Raw genomic sequence first — 16,459 nt, 5'->3', positions numbered from 1 at the left:
TTTGATTCCTCAGCACCACATAAGCAAAAAGAAAAAAGCCGGAAGTGGCGCTGTGGCTCAAGTGGTAGAGCGCTAGCCTTGAGCTGAAGAGCTGAGGGAACAGCACCCAGGCCCAGAGTTCAGGCCCCACAACCGGACCCCCCCCCAAAAAAAAGGAAGAAGTAAATAAATAAAAGAGGGAAAGAGAAATGGAAGAGGGAGGGAGAGAGGGAGGGAAGAAAGAAGGAAGAAAGGAAAGAATCTTTTGCCCAGTGCTGGTGGCTCATGCCTGTAGTCCTAGCTACTCATGAGGCTGAGAACTAAGGTTCCCAGTTTGAAGCCAGCCCAAGTAGACAAATCCCAAGACTTAGATAAGAGAGAGAGAGAGAGAGCGCCATTCCTGGGGTTTTAATTCAGGGTCTGGGTACTGCCCCTGAGCTTTTCTGCTCAAGACTAGTGTTTTACCACTTGAGCCATAGCTCCATGTCCAGCTTTTTGGTGGTTAATTGGAGATATGCATCTCAAGGACTTTCCAGCCTATGCTGGCTTCAAACCACAATCCTCAGATCTCAGCTTCCTGAGTGGCAAGCATTACAAATGTGAGCCACAGGCACACAGCTTATTTATTTTTTAATAACAGAGAAGAAAGATTAAATTGAACATAAACTAAATATAAATGTTATTATGTTATTTCATTTTCCATTTTGTTCACACCAAGTCCCAATAGTCAGTGTGCATCCTCCAAATATGGCATGCCTTGATTTGGACACGGTGGTTTTCTTAACTGCCATAAATAGCACCTACACACACACACACACACACACACACGCAGTGTGTGTGTGTGTGTTCGCACGTGTGTGCGTGTGTGCATGCGTGCGCATGTGCCAGTCCTGGAGCTTGAATTTAGAGCTTTTTTGATCTAAGCTAGTGCTTTACCATTTGAGCCCCAGCTCCATTTCTGGATTTCTGATAGTTAATTGGAGATAAGAGTCTCATGGACTTTCCTGCTCTGGCTGGCTTTGAACTGTGATCCTCAGATCTCAGCCTCCTGAGAGGCTAGGAGCTAGTATGAGCTACAGGCAGGCACCCAGCCACCTTTTTTTTTTGTCAGTACTGGGATTTGAACTCAGGACCTCATGTTCTTTTTTTTTTTTTTTTGGTTATGTGGTGCTGAGGAATCGAACCCAGGGCCTCAGGCATGCAAGGCAAGCGCTCTACCACTGAGCCACCTCCCCAGCCCAGGACCTCATGTTCTTAGCTTCCTTCTTTCAACTGGTATTTTACCACTTGAGCCCAAGGACTTCAATGTATCCAGTGCTTACTAGATACATGAGACCAAGAAAAGTATTGAATAATCCTCTGCTAACCTCTGCACCCATGAATTATTTTCTCATTATGTAGAGTATGTATCAAATTGCCTTCACTGGGCCAGGCATCATTTCAAGTGCTGAAGATACTGTAACAAATGAAACAGAACCCCTCACCTTTTAGGAGCTTATCATTTTATGGGTTTTGTTTTTGTTATTTTGGTCGGTCATTGGGCCTGAACTGGGCCTGGGCGCTGTCTCTCAGCTCTTGAGCTCAAGGCTAGCGCTCTACCACTTGAGCCATTGTGCCACTTCCAGCCTTTTCTGCTTATGTGGTGCTGAGGAATCGAGCCTAGGGCCTCATGCATGCAAAGCAAGCACTCTTCCACCGAGCCACCTTCGCAGCTCCTTTTCTATTTGTGCTTGTTTGTTTTTTGAGAGTATCATTTTAATGGGAAGTGTAAACAAATAAAGTGGAATCTTGGTAGTATGTCACTTAGTCAAAGGAGGTAGGCAGAACACTGCAACAGGGGATGGATGAATAGGGTAGGTAGTTAATAGAGTACAACCTTTTTTGGGGGAGGGTTTGAACTCAGGGTGTTGAGCTTGTTATGCAGGTGCTCTGCTCTTGAACCACACCTCCAGACCTTTTTTGTGCTGGTTATTTTGAGATAATGTAACAATCTTTCCCAGGCTCATACTTGCCCATAAGCTGGACTCTTATTGTATGCTTCCTGCAGAAAATAGACATGGAGTCTCCTGAACTATTTTTTTGGTGTGGGCTTCCCCTAAACTGTAATCCTCCTAGGATTCTAGGCATAAGCCACAGAGCTCAATCTTCATTCTTTTTTAAAAAATGAAATTAAGAATATGAAATTTAATGAATTTTTAATGACATTTTATGAAATTTAAAAATATTTAATAAGAATACATTATTTACATATAGGGTAAGAAAATGTGGTGAATCCCTAACAATTGTCACTTATTTTGAGACTGGCTGACTGGCTATGGTACCCCCAGCTGGTGAAAAAACTTCTAGTCTTAAGTGATCCTCATGCTTCATTCTCTTGAGTAGTTGGGACTGATTGCAGGTACACACCAGCACCTGATTTAGATTGTAGTTTTAAAGCGATTGTCAGGACAACTTTCCTAATATAGGGAATATATTTGAATGGATATAAAAAACTGAATCCTGCAGTTTTAGGGGTGGGGGTGGGGAAAGAGCTCTAGACAGATTGTATAACTGCAGGAAACAAGCTGGGAGCATGTTGGTCTAGACACATTGTGTAAGTGGTAGAGAATCTACTTAGTGAGCACAAAGTCTTGAGTTAAAACCCCAAATACTGGAAGTGGTGCTGTGGCTCAAGCGGTAGAGTGCTCACCTGGAGCTGAAGAGCACAGGGATAGCTCCCAGGCCCAGAGTTCAAGCCCCACTACCGACAAAAAAAAAAAAAAAAACTGGGCTGGGAAGGTGGCTCAGTGGTAGAGTGCTTGCCTTGCATGAATGAGGCCCTGGGTTCAATTCCTCTGCACCATGTAAGCAAAAAAAGCCAGTGGTCCATGGCCCATGCGGTAGAGCGCTAGTCTTGAGCTGAAGAGCTAGTGTTCAGGGACAGCGCCCAGGCTCAGAGTTCAGGCCCCACAAAAACAAACAAACAAATTAAAAAAACCCCACAATACTATGCCAATATTGGGGTTTGAGCTCAGGGCCAGGGCACTGTCCCTGAGCATTTTTTTTTTTTTTTTGCTCAAGATTAGCATTTTACTACTTTGAGCAACAGCACTACTTCTACTTCTGTTTTTTTCTAGCGATTAACTGGAGATAAGAGTCTCACAGCCTTTCCTGTCCAGGCTGGCTTTGAACCACAGTCCTCAGATGTCAGCCTCCTAAGTAGCTAGGATTACAGACTTGAGCCACTGGTGACCATTTGGGTCCAGTCGTTGGGCCTGAACACTGGGCCTGGGCGCTGTCCCTCAGCTCTTCAGCTCAAAGCTAGCGCTCTACCACTTGAGCCACAGCACCACTCTGGCTTTTTTCTTTTTGCTTATGTGGTGCTGAGGAATCAAACCCAGGGCCTCAGGCATGCAAGGCAAGCGCTCTACCACTGAGCCACCTTCCCAGCCCATCCCGAATTTTTTTACTTTATATTTTGCCAGTCCTGGAGCTTGAACTCAGAGCCTGGGCACTGTCCCTAAGTTTCTTTGGCTCAGGGCTAGTACCCTACCACTTGGGCCACAGCACCACTTCCAGCTTTTTTTATGCAGTACTGAGGAATCGAACCCAGGGCTTCATGCATGCGAGGCAAGCACTCTACCACTGAGCCACATTCTTTTTTTAAGTATATATACACAGTCAATTGGCCAAATATGAAGAATACGGGTGAGATCGCTAACTGTTCCTGACGTTATGCTAAGCAGCTCAGGGCTTTTTCTCTTTCCACCTTCAAGTATCTAAGAAGAAGTCTTTGTTTTAGAGTAAGTCTCCCCTTCTGTTTTTCCTGCGTTTCCCTTCGTTAGGCTTTTTTCTCTAGTGTGGTAGACATCGAGGATTAGGGATAACATCTCTGTTCAGAAAACTCTCCAAGAGGTTTTCCACACAAAAACATCCCCCCACGGGAGAACGCGGAAAGAGTAAATATTTTCCTAGAGGCGGGTTTCAAGCCCCAAGGGAATGCACGGCCGTCCCTTTGTGCGCATGCGCGGCAGTTCCTTAAAACTCAAAGGAGTCATTTCTGTCCTTTTCGGCATCCGTTCGTCTCGGGGGCGGTAGTCCTGAGGCTTGTGTGATGTCATTTCCTGCCGGAAGTGGGAAGAGGAAAAAGAGAGGGCCGTTTCCTTCTAGGGTCTTGGGGGCCCGCGTATTCCGAGGGCTTGGGGAGTCATTATCGCTCGCTGTCTGCGGGGTGCACTTACGTGCGGATTTGCGAGAACCGGGAGCAGCCTGGGAGTTGTGGTCCTAGTGTGAGTACCCACGTGTCCCGGATGCCGACCGTCCGTGCCGACGTCTGACAACTTGAGGCTTGGTTAATCTTACTTAGTTATTTGTGTATGCATGGGTCGTTTTAAAAAGTCACTTTCAGGGGCTGGGAAGGTGGCTCAGTGGTAGAGCGCTTGCCTTGCATGCCTGAGGCCCTGGGTTCGATTCCTCAGCACCACATAAGCAAAAAGAAAAAAGCCAGGAAGTGGCGCTGTGGCTCAAGTGGTAGAGCGCTAGCCTTGAGCTGAAGAGCTGAGGGACAGCGCCCAGGCCCAGAGTTCTGGCCCCATGACCGACAAAACACACACACACACACACACACCGGGTTCAGGCCCCACAACTGACAACACACACACGCCAATGAGATCCAAGGCAGGAGATTACACAATTTTTCCCAAGTTTGCACAGATAACTTTTTGGAATTTTTAGACTTGAGCCTAGAAGGTTGTGTTGTAAGGACCTGGCTAGATCTCACTTTTATTTTTTTTTGTACAACAGGTTCTGGAACAGACCATCTAAGCAGATAAAAAGTTTTGAATGACTTCATCTTGATTTCAAGACTAATATCAAAGCAAGTGTGGTGTCCCTCTGCCACTGTGAGATACAAACAAGGATAACTTTTCCAGGTGTATCCTGTGGCTTATCTTACTGGGAGCTGAGTCCAGTTCTGTTTTTAACTTAATCAGACATCATGGAGGCACCTCCAGTAACCATGATGCCCGTTACAGGGGGCACGGTTAACATGATGGAGTACTTGCTGCAAGGTAAGTGAACCAGAAAGGTTTTTTTCTTTCTTACTTTTTTTGTCAGTCGTGAGGCTTGAACTCAGGGCCTGGGCCCTATCCCTGAGCTCTGTTTGCTCAAGGTTAGTGCTCCACACTTTGAGCCACAACTCCACTTCTGGTTTTTGAGTGGTTAACTGGAGATTAGAATTTCATAGGAGCTGGGTGCTGGTGGCTCAGGCCAGTGATCCTAGCTATTCTGGAGGCTCAGATCTGAGGATCATGGTTCAAAGCCAGCCCCACTAGAAACCGGAGGTGGCACTGTGGCTCTAGAGGTAGAGTGCTCACCTTGAGCTGAAGAGCGCAGGGACAGTCCCCAGGCCCAGAGTTCAAGCCCCATGACAAAAAAGAAAAGAAAAAGAAAAGAATCTCATAGGGACTTTTCTGCCAAGGCTAGCTTTGAACCGAGATCCTCAGATCTCAGCCTTCAAGAGTAGCTAAGATTACAGTTGTGAGCCACCGGCACCTGGCTTCAGGGATGTTTTTACTTTTCTCTCCTGAGCTCTTTTGGTTCAAGGCAAGTGCTCTACCACAGCTCCACTTCTGGCTTTTTAATGGTTACTGGAGTTATTGGAGGTAAGAGTCTCCCGGACTTTACTGCCAGGGCTTTGAACCGCTATCCTCAGATCTCAGCCTCCTGAGTAGTTAAGATTACAGGCATGAGCCACCAGCACCCAGCTGTATTTTACTTTTAATTGATTATTTTTGTGGTTCCAGAGGTGGCACCCAGAGCCTCGTGTCTGCTAGGCATCTGAACAGAATAATTGCACAAACAGTTGGATGTATGAGTCTGTATATACAGCATGAGATGTAAATGTGTGAGGCTTCAGTGTATAAATGATATTTAAAGCCATAGAACCAAATTGAGTCATTGCATGAGAAAGTGACTTGGTAGAGAAGAGGACCTGGACTGAATTCACAGATCCTCTGTCATTTAAGGAAGATGAAGAAGGGCTGAGCACAAAAGACTTAAGAGCCAGGCATGGTGGTACACTTCTGTCATCCCAGCTAGCATTCAGGAGACTGAAACAGGAAGACCAAGAGTTCCAGGCCCAACTGGAACAGAAGGAGACCCTGTCCTCGGGGGTTTGGGGAGAATAGGCAATGAGTTTAGTGAAGGACCAAGAGAGACTTGTGTCCCCATAGGAAAAGTGGGTATAATCTAACAACCAGGCTGGGTGCTGGTGGCTCATGCTGATAATCCTAGGTACTCAGGAGACTGAGATTTGAGGATTGTGGTTTGAAGCCAGCCCAGGCAGGAAAGGCTTTGAGACTCTTACCTCTACAACTACCAGGAAAACCAGAGGTGGAGCTATGGCTCAAAAGTGATAGAGTGCTAGCCTTGAGTAAAAGAAGTTCAGGGACAGTGCCCAGGCTTTGAGTTCAACCCTCAGGACTGGCACCAAAACAGCCAACTCCCCAAAACAAAACGAACAACTACAACAACTAACAATTGGCCTGGGAAGGTGGCTCAGTGGTAGAGCGCTTGCCTTGCATGCCTGAGGCCCTGGGTTCGATTCCTCAGCACCACATAAGCAAAAAGAAAAAAGCTGAAAGTGGTGCTGTGGTTCAAGTGGTAGAGTGCTAGCCTTGAGCTGAAGAGCTGAGGGACAGTGCCCAGGCCCCACGACCAGACCCCCCCCCAAAAAAAAAACCTAACAATTATGTCAGATTCCACCAAGAGAAGACTAAATTAATAGTTTCTATGAAGTACTTCATTTTTTTCTTAAGTAATTACATGAAAAGGAAAGATATTTCTTCTATATAGTTTTAGTTCTGGTAATAGAAGATAGTTGTGGCTGAGGGTATAGCTCAGCGCCTGTTAGTATGTATGAGGCACTGGGTTTGATTCCCCAGCACCAAAAGATACAAAGGGGAGGAGAAGAAAATAACTGTCCAATGACACCAATCAGTATTCTTTCTTTCTTTTTTTTTTTTCTGGTCTGTTGTGGGGCTTGAACTCTGGGTCTGGGCGCTGACCCTGAGCTCTTCAGCTCAAGGCTAGCACTCTACCACTTGAGCCACAGCACCACTTCTGGTTTTCTAGTGGTTTCTAGGAGATAAGTGTCTCACAGACTTTCTTGTCTGGGCTGGTTTGAACCATGATCCTCAGATCTCAGCCTCCTGAGTAGGTAGGATTACAGGTGTGAGCCACCAGCGCCAGCTACCCAATCGGTATTCTTAAAGTCTAGATAGCTCCTGTGGCTGGAAATGATCATTACCAGGGAAGGCCCAAAGACATCCTGGCACCAACCAAGGAAATGCCAGGCACAAAATGTTACAGTAAACTACTTCGTTGTGTTTCTTTTTGATCTTTTGCTAATTACATGACAGAAAAACAAAAGTTGGACTCTGGTGCTTTTCCTTCTTTAGGAAGTGTTTTAGATCACAGTTTGGAAAGCCTCATCCATCGCCTTCGGGGTTTGTGCGACAACATGGAACCAGAGACTTTCCTTGACCATGAGATGGTATTCCTCCTTAAAGGCCAGCAGGCCAGCCCATTTGTTCTAAGGGCTCGACGCTCTATGGACAGGGCAGGGGCACCTTGGCACCTGCGCTACCTGGGACAGCCAGAAATGGGAGACAAGAATCGCCATGCCTTGGTGCGGAACTGCGTGGACATTGCCACATCTGAGAACCTCACCGATTTCTTGATGGAAATGGGCTTCCGCATGGACCATGAGTTTGTTGCCAAGGGACACTTATTCCGTAAGGGCATCATGAAGATTATGGTGTACAAGATTTTCCGAATCTTGGTGCCAGGGAACACAGACAGTACTGAGGCCTTGTCACTCTCCTATCTTGTAGAATTAAGTGTTGTTGCACCAGGTGGGCAGGACATGGTCTCTGATGACATGAGGAACTTTGCTGAGCAGCTGAAACCTCTGGTTCATCTAGAGAAAATAGACCCCAAAAGACTCATGTGACTAGGAGGGTTGGGCCATCTTTTACTTTTGTGCTGGTCCTCTGGCTTGAATTCAGAGCCTAGGTGGTATGCCTGAACTTTTTTTTGCTGAAAGTTAACATTCTACTACTTGAGCTACAGCTCTATTCCAGATTTGTGGTGGTTAACTAGAGATAAGAGTCTCTTGGGCTTTCCTGCCCTGGCTGGCTTTGAACTATGATCCTCAGATCGCAGTCTCCTATGTAGCTAGGATTACAGGTGTGAGCCAGAGGCCCATGACTTTAGTCCATCTTTGAGGCCTGTCCTCACTTGTTAGGAAGATAATACAAATGCCTCAATTCTGACACTGCCAACCAGTCCATTTTCCTTCAGGAAAGACAGTTGCACTGTTTCTTTATGTAATGATTTGACTTCATGACAGACTTTTTAAACAAAGGCTCAGAATGACACAGAGAGTTTTTCTAATTCTTCTGCACAAAGGGGGAAACTGGGATAAATCAGTCAAGTAAAGTATAATTGGCAGGTATATACCTATAATCCTAGCACTTGGGAAGCCAAGGCAAGAGGAATATGAGCTTTAAGTTTGAGAAAGAAAAACAAAAGAAAAATCTAATTATTTTGCCAGTTGTACATAGGTTTTTAACACAGAATCTGTGAGTCTGTGCTATATGGTAATAAAGGTTATAAAGGAACATGTCTGTGATTCTGATCCCACTGTACAAATTCAGGGTTGATTCATCATTACCAGTTGGAGCAAGCAAAAATGAATGACAATTCTTGGTTGGTTTGCAATACTGGGAATGGAACCTATTCTTAGCTTTGAACATGCTAGGCAAGTACTCTACCATTAAGCTACACCATCTTCAGTCCCAGTTGTTCAGGGCTTTTTGTTGTTGTTTTCTTCTGGTTTTTGTGCCAGTTCTGGGGCCTTGGACTGGGCCTGGGCATTGTCCTAAGTTTTTTGCTCAAGGCTAGCCCTCTACCGCTTGAGCCACAGCTCCCCTTCTGGCTTTTTTTTTTCGGTTGGTCATGGGCCTTGAACTCTGGGCCTGGACTCTGTCCCTCAGCCCATCAGCTGAAGGCTAGCACTTTACTACTTGAGCCACAGTGCCACTTCAGGTTGTTTATTGGAGATGAGTCTCACAGACTTTTCCTGCCCAGGCTGGCTTTGAACCACAATCCTCAGATCTCAGCCTCCTGAATAGCTAGGATTACAGGTGTGAGCCACCAGCTCCCAGCTTACTTCTGGCTTTTTGATTATTGGAGATAAGAGTCTCATGGACTTTCCTGCCCAGGCTGGCTTTTAATTGAAAACCTCAGCCTCCTCAGTAGCTAGGATTGTTGGTGTGAACCACCAACACCCAGACTCAGTCCTGGTTTTAATTTTGAATGTTATTAGGTTGTTTTTTTGTTGTTGTTTGCTGGATGCAGGTGTTCATGGGGTAATTCATACTACTCTGGAGGCTGAGATCTAAGGATCACAGTTCAGAGCTAACCTGGGCAGGAAAGTCCATGAGACTCTTACCTATGATTAAGTACCAAAAAAATGAAGTGGAGCTGTGGCTTAAGTGATAAAGCACAAGCTTTGAGAAAAAAAGCCAAGCTAGAATGCAAGGCTCTGAGTTCCAGCCCCTGTACCAGCACATACACAACCTTCCCCCCCCCCCCCAGCCAATTAAAAAAAAAGACTTCTACATATATTACCAAATAAGTGCCTTCCTTAAATGTTCCAATTTTCATTCTATCATCAAGTGAAGTTTCCCACTCTACCATCAACAAATGAAGTTTCCAAAACTGGCTCTTCCTGTGAACATCCATTTTTCCCACTTGATGTATGGTAGCTAGTTTTCTTTTCCTTTTTTATTTTTTTTATGTAAGGAGTAAACCCAGTACTTAGCATTTCTACCACTTGAGCTATGCCCCAGTCCTAGGTTTATTTATTTGATATTAATCCTGGTGCTTGAACTCAGGGCCTGGGTACTGTCCCTGAGGTTTTTTGCTCAAGGATAGAGCTCTATGACTTGAGCCACAGCTTATTTTTATTATTTTTTTTTCTGTTGGTTATGGTGCTTGAACTCTGGGCCTGGGCACTGTCCCTCAGCTCTTCAGCTCAAGGCGAGCGCTCTACCACTTGAGCCACAGCGCCACTTCTGGTTTTCTGGTGGTTTATTCGAGATAGGAGTCTCACGGTCTTTTCTGCCAGGGCTGGCTTTGAACCACGATCCTCAGATCTCAGCCTCCTGAGTAGCTAAGATTACAGGCGTGAGCCACCAGCGCCCGGCATGAGTACATTTCTTATCAACCATTGTAGCCTCTCCTTTGTTTCCCCTTCCCATCCAACATTTACTTTTTCTAAGGTTAGAACTTAAGGCCTCATGTTTGCTAGGCAGGTGATCTACTTGAGTCTTGTCCCTAGTTATTTTTTTACTTTAATTCTTGTTTAATTTTTTATTTTATTTATTTTTTGTCGGTTGTGGAGCTTGAACTCTGGGCCTGAGTGCTGTCCCTCAGGTCTTCAGGTCAAGGCGAGCACTCTACACTCTACAGTGCCACTTCCGGTTTTCTGGTGGTTTATTGGAGATAAGAGTTTCACAGAGAGGCTGGGAAGGTGGCTCAGTGGTAGAGTGCTTGCCTTGCATGCATGAGGCTCTGGGTTCGATTCCTCAGCACCACATAAGCAAAAAAGAAAAAAAGCCGGAAGTGGCACTGTGGCTCAAGTGATAAGAGTGCTAGCCTTGAGCTGAAGAACAGAGGGACAGCACCCAGGCCCAGAGTTCAGGCCCCAGGACCAGACACCCAAAAAAAAAAGAGTTTCTTGGAGTTTCCTGCCTCGGCTGGCTTTGAACCTCGATCCTCAGATCTCAGCCTCCTGAATAGCTAGGATTACAGGCGTGAGGCACCGGCACCTGGCTTAATTCTTTTTTAAAATGGACACTTGCCTCTTTTCTTATTTTTTACTTTTGTGTTTTTGCCGGGCTTGATCTGAACCACTATCCTACTTTTATGTTTTCTATGTAGTTGGGATGGCAGGCATGTACCACTTTGCTCAACACTGGTTGGAATGAGAATCTCACTAACTTTCTGTGTGTGCTGGCCTCATACAATGATCCTTTTGATCCCTGCTGCCTAATAGCTGGGATTATGGGTGTGAGACCTGTGTCTATCTCCTATTTTTCTTTTTAAATTTCCAGAACTTTTTGTATATTCTAGATATTAACTGTTTTAAATGCCTTTCCTAATTTTGTTTATTTTTTTGTTTTGCCATGTTAAGGATTAGACCCAGGACTTCACAGAATGCTAGGCAAGTAAGGAATCTACCACTGGGCCAATGATCTATATTGACCTTATGGTTTGGAACCTTACTTGTTTGCTTGTGGAGATATTGTCTGTATGCAGCCCAGAGTGACCTGAAACTGGACATCTTGCCTCCACCTTTGGAGCAAGTAGGATCACAGGTGTGGGCTGGGAAGGTGGCTCAATAGTAGAGCACTTGCCTTGCATGCCTGAGGTCCTGGGTTCAATTCCTCAGCACCATGTAAGCAAAAAGAAAAAAGCCAGAAGTGGCGCTGTGGCTCAAGTGGTAGAGAGCTAGCCTTGAGCTGAAGAGCTGAGGGACAGCGCCCAGGCCCAGAGTTCAGGCCCCACGACCGGACCCCCCAAAAAAAAAAGTAGGATCACAGGTGTGCCCAGGATAGCATACTTGGAATGGTTTGGAATCTTGTTTATAGGCTCATTATTTACTCCTAGTAACATAGATTTTTCTTACGTTTTCTTGTACTAGTTTTATAGTTTTACCATTCATTTAAATCTTTAATCTACCTGGAGTTCATCTTCTACATAGTTTAAAGTAAAAATGCAGCTTTCTTTTTCCAGTGAATTTGTATCTCCATTTGAAAAACCACCTTTCTGGTCACCTTCATCACATATTAAGTTTCCACAGAGTATTCTTTATGTACAAGCCCTCCATTCTTTTCTATTGGTCGTTTTCTTTGTTTAATGCTGGCAACATGATGTTTTTATTACTGTGGCTTTATGGTTGAGCCGGTTCTACCAGTAGGACAGGTTTCCCTACTTTGTTTTACCCTCAAAATAGACCTAGCTTGCACAGACCTTTATTCTTTCATACTCAGTGTAAGTTTTTCTGGAATTGCACTGGATATGAAATACAAATGATAAAAGTTGAGATAGGTTATTTTGGGAAAGAATTATTGCTGGCTTCTTCCAACTTCCAGGTCTCTGCCAAAATGTTAGGGTAACCTTCCCTGATAATTCTGAATTATGTATCACACCCACTTTCTCCACTGTGTGTGTGTGTGTGTGTGTGTGTGTGTGTGTGTGTATGTATATGCCAGTCCTGCAGTCCTGGGCTTGAATTTAGGACCTGGTTACTGTCCTTGAGCATCTTTTTCTCAAAGCTTGCATTCTAACACTTGAGCCATGGCTCCATTTCTGGCTCTTTTTTTTTTTTTTTAAGTTGATTGGAGATAAGAGTCTCACTAACTTTCCTGCCTGGGCTGGCTTCAAACCCCAATCAGCAGATCTCGGCCTCCTGAGTGGCTAGGATGTCAGGTATAAGCTATCAGTGCCCAACTTCTCTCCTTCTGATTGGATTTCATTTTTCCATAACATTTATTACTGTTTGGCCCCATTTATTCATTTCTTTGTTTCTTTCATTTTTGCTTTTTTTTGTTGTTGTTGTTGGTCATGGGGCCTGAACTCTGGGCCTGGGGTTCTGTCCCTCAGCTCTTCAGCTCAAGGAAAGTGTTCTATCACTTGAGCCACAGTGCCACTTCTGCCTTTTTCTGCTTATGTGGTGCTGAGGAATGGAACCCAGGGCTTCATGCATGTAAGGCAAGCACTGTACGACTGAGCCACCTTCCCAGCCCTTTTTTTTTGGGTCCAGTCGTGGGGCCTGAACTCTGGGCCTGGGCACTGTCCCTCAGCTCTTCAGCTCAAGGCTAGCGCTCTGCCACTTGAGCCACAGCGCCACTTCTGGCTTTTTTCTTTTTGCTTATGTGGTGCTGGGGAATCGAACCCAGGCCCTCAGGCATGCAAGGCAAGTGCTCTACCACTGAGCCACCTTCCCAGCCCCCCCCCTTTTTTTAAGGTAAGTATCTCATTTTATATTTTATTTATTTGGTTGTTGGTTTTTGTTTTTTTGTTGGTCATGGAGCCTGAACTCTGGGCCTAGGCGCTGTCCCTCAACTCTTCAGCTCAAGGCTAGCACTGTACCACTTGAGCCACAGTGACACTTCTAGCTTTTTCTGCTTATGTGGAGCTGAGGAATTGAACCCAGGGCTTCATGCATGCAAGGCAAGCATTCTACCACTGGACTACCTTCCCAGCTCTTATTCATTTCTTTAATAAAATGTGAGCCCCATAAGTGCAGGTGCTTTGTCCTTTTCCTCACTGAATCATTGGCACCCACAGCAGCAACTAGCCCATGGCAGGGGCCACTGGATATTAGTAAACAAATGAAAAAAATCTTGGTCCTATTGAGGTCATCCTAAGAATATTTATTCATGTTTTCTTATGGCCAGAATACAGTTTACATTTTTTCTTACTAAATTTCCTTAGGCATTTGCTAAGGCTCAAACTGATTACTGTGGACTGATAGTCAGACTTATGTATGGTATCCAGCCATTTGGTTTTGTAATTTAGGTTTTATTGGAACACATATTCATTCATTTAAATATTACCTGTGGCTGTCTTTATAGTATGAGAGATTTGACTAGCTACAATAGAATTTCTCTATTAACTATGAAAAAAGGTCATTTTTTAAATCCTTTGATCCATTAATTGGCTCAGTGATTTTTGATGGATTTTCTGCTAATGGGCCATTACTTTACTCCTTTATTTTTATTTATTTTTTTTTGGGTCAGGTCCTGGGGCCTGAACTCTGGGCCTGGGCGCTGTCCCTCAGCTCTTCAGCTCAAGGCTAGTGCTCTAACACTTGAGCCACAGTGCCACTTCCGGCTTTTTTTTCTTTTTGCTTATGTGGTGCTGAGGAATTGAACCCAGGGCCTCATGCATGCAAGGCAAGCACTCTACCACTGAGCTACCTTCCCAGCCCACTTTACTCCCTTAGTGTGCATAATGATGTACTTACTTTATAAAATTTGCACTCTCCCTGGGTCTTGAGTTCAGGGCCTACGTGTTTTCCCTTAGTTTTGTTTTGTTTTTTCTCAAGTCTGGTACTGTACTGTTTGAGCCACAAATTCCCTTCTAGCTTTTTTTGGTGGTTAATTGGAGATCAGAGTCTCATACTTTCCTTCCTGGGCTGGCTTCCAAACCATGATCCTCACATCTCAGCCTCCTAAGTAGCTAGGATTACAGTTGCAAGTTACCAGCACCTGGCTTATGATGTATCTTTTTAATGTCCTGTTGAATTTAGTTGTATATTAGTTTCTTTAGTACATTTGCATTTTGAGTTCCTTAATTGCAGTGCAAGGTCATGAAATGTGTACACTGGGTTGAATGCTACTTGTAGAACAGTGGCTAAGGGAAAATCCCTTCTGGGATTGCTCCCAGGGAAGAGGCAGACATTTCATTCAGTTGTAGTCATGAAAGCTTTGTGAACAAAGGGCTTCTTTGCACAGGGAATGGGTTTTCAGTGCTGTCAATCAGGTCTGCTTCCTTTCCTTAGGACACACCTCAGTGTTCTTGCTTACCTACTCTCTCTTGATGCCCTTTCCCATTGCCCTTTCCATTCATCTCTGCCTGTTAAGAGCTCAGGCTGGAGGGACAAATGTAGATTCTGATTTTAGTCATGCCATTTACTAGCTGTATGACTGCATATAATACATCACCTAAAAGAGAATCTGTTTCCCCATCCCTTAAGCTGAGCTTACTATCAAGGAACTGAACTGGGAGAACTCTTCAACACAAGGCCTGAAAGGCTGCTAGCAATATCCATTTCTATGCTTCTGGTATCTTTTCTGGACTACGAGAAACACAAAGAAGTGTCTCTTATCTGACCCTTGACTTCTGACAGCAGCTAAATAGCATCATTTATTTTACATTTCTTCTGTGTTTACTTGGCTTCTAGTTCTACCATTCTTGGTATTTTAGGCAAGTTATTTAAGCTTTCACAAAGTCAGTTTTCTCATAGAAAAAAGAACATAGCAGAGCCGGGCGCCAGTGGTCACACCTGTAATCCTAGCTACTCAGGAGACAGAGATCTGAGGATCTCGGTTCAAAGCCAGCCCGGGCTGGCTTTTTTTTTTTTTTTTGGTCCAGTCGTGGGGCCTGAGCTCTGGGCCTGGGCGCTGTCCCTCAGCTCTTCAGCTCAAGGCTAGCGCTCTATCACTTGAGCCACAGCGCCACTTCCGACTTTTTTCTTTTTGCTTATGTGGTGCTGAGGAATCGAACCCAGGGCCTCAGGCATGCAAGGCAAGCACTCTACCACTGAGCCATCTTCCCAGCCCCTCCACGAAACTCTTATCTCCAGTAAACCACCAAAAACCAGAAGTGGCGCTGTAGCTCAAGTGGTAGAGCTCTTGCCTTGAGCTGAAGAGCACAGGGACAGCGCCCAAGCCCAGAGTTCAAGCCCCATGACCAAAAAAAAAAAAAAGAACATAGTGCCTATTTCTTTTTCCTTTTCTCTTTTCTTTCTTTCTTTCTTTTTTTTTTTTTTTGTGCCAGTCCTGGGGCTTGAACTTAGGGGAGCTTCATTTGCTCAAAGCTAGCACTCTACCACTCTTCTGCTTTTTCTGTTTATGTGGTACTGAGGAATCGGCCCAGGGCTTCATGCATGCTAGGCAAGCACTCTACCATTCAGCCACATTCCCAGACCCAATAGTGCCTATGGCTAAAGATATGTCAAATTATCGATATGCATACACCCTAGCAGAGTGTTTGTCACATAAGTGCTTGGTATGTGTTAACTGTTTTTAACTTTTAGTATTGCATGCTGTGTTTTTGTAGTATAGCATAATGGTTATGAACACAGACTCTGGAATTTTGAATTCAGAAGTGAAGTTTGAATTCAAACTCCACTTTGAGGCCTGGGGCTGTAGCTCAGTGGTAGAACATAAGCTTAACACGCAAAATGCACTGAATTTGATACTAAGTACTACACAAACAAATATACCAAGAACAAAACATCAAGAGGCTGGGAAGGTGGCTTAGTGGTAGAGTACTTGCCTAGCATTCATGAATCTGGGTTTGATTCCTCAGTATCACATAAACAGAAAAAGCAGAAAGTGGCGTTGTGGTTCAAGAATAGAGAGCCAGCCTTGAGCAAAAGAAGCTCAGGGATAGTGCCTAGGCCCTGAGTTCAAGCCCCATGACTGGCAAAATAAAATTTAAAAAATAAATAGGAAAATGAGTCTCATAGACTCCTTTTCAGTCTGCCTTTAAACTGCAATCTTCAGATCTCAGCCTCCTGGGTAGCTAGGATTACAGATATGAGTCCTTGGTGCCCCACTAAAACTTTATTAATTACTCTTTGAAAGTTCCAGTACTTGGTAAGGATATACTAGCTCAGTGGTAGGTCACTTGCCTATCA

At 44.6% G+C, this 16,459-nt stretch overlaps 1 protein-coding gene across 3 annotated transcripts; it reads left to right on the top strand.

Annotated features, from left to right (window-relative positions):
* Positions 1–4,100: 4,100 nt before the first annotated feature.
* Med18 (mediator complex subunit 18) lies at positions 4,101–8,071 on the top strand. 3 transcript variants are annotated; one of them, XM_013032925.1, is made up of 3 exons: positions 4,101–4,247; positions 4,915–5,027; positions 7,419–8,071. In XM_013032925.1, the coding sequence occupies exons 2-3, from the start codon at positions 4,955–4,957 to the stop codon at positions 7,970–7,972; spliced, it is 627 nt and encodes a 208-aa protein (XP_012888379.1). In that variant the 5' UTR covers positions 4,101–4,247; positions 4,915–4,954; the 3' UTR covers positions 7,973–8,071. The 3 variants fall into 3 exon arrangements, with proteins under 3 accessions (XP_012888379.1, XP_012888385.1, XP_012888371.1); XM_013032931.1 differs by having other exon boundaries at positions 4,890–5,027; XM_013032917.1 differs by having other exon boundaries at positions 4,762–5,027.
* The last annotated feature ends 8,388 nt before the right edge of the window (positions 8,072–16,459 follow it).

Source organism: Dipodomys ordii, unplaced genomic scaffold (assembly GCF_000151885.1).
Source record: "Dipodomys ordii isolate 6190 unplaced genomic scaffold, Dord_2.0 Scaffold6, whole genome shotgun sequence".
NCBI classification, from domain to species: Eukaryota; Metazoa; Chordata; class Mammalia; order Rodentia; family Heteromyidae; genus Dipodomys; species Dipodomys ordii.
This window is presented reverse-complemented; position numbering and strand designations above follow the sequence as displayed.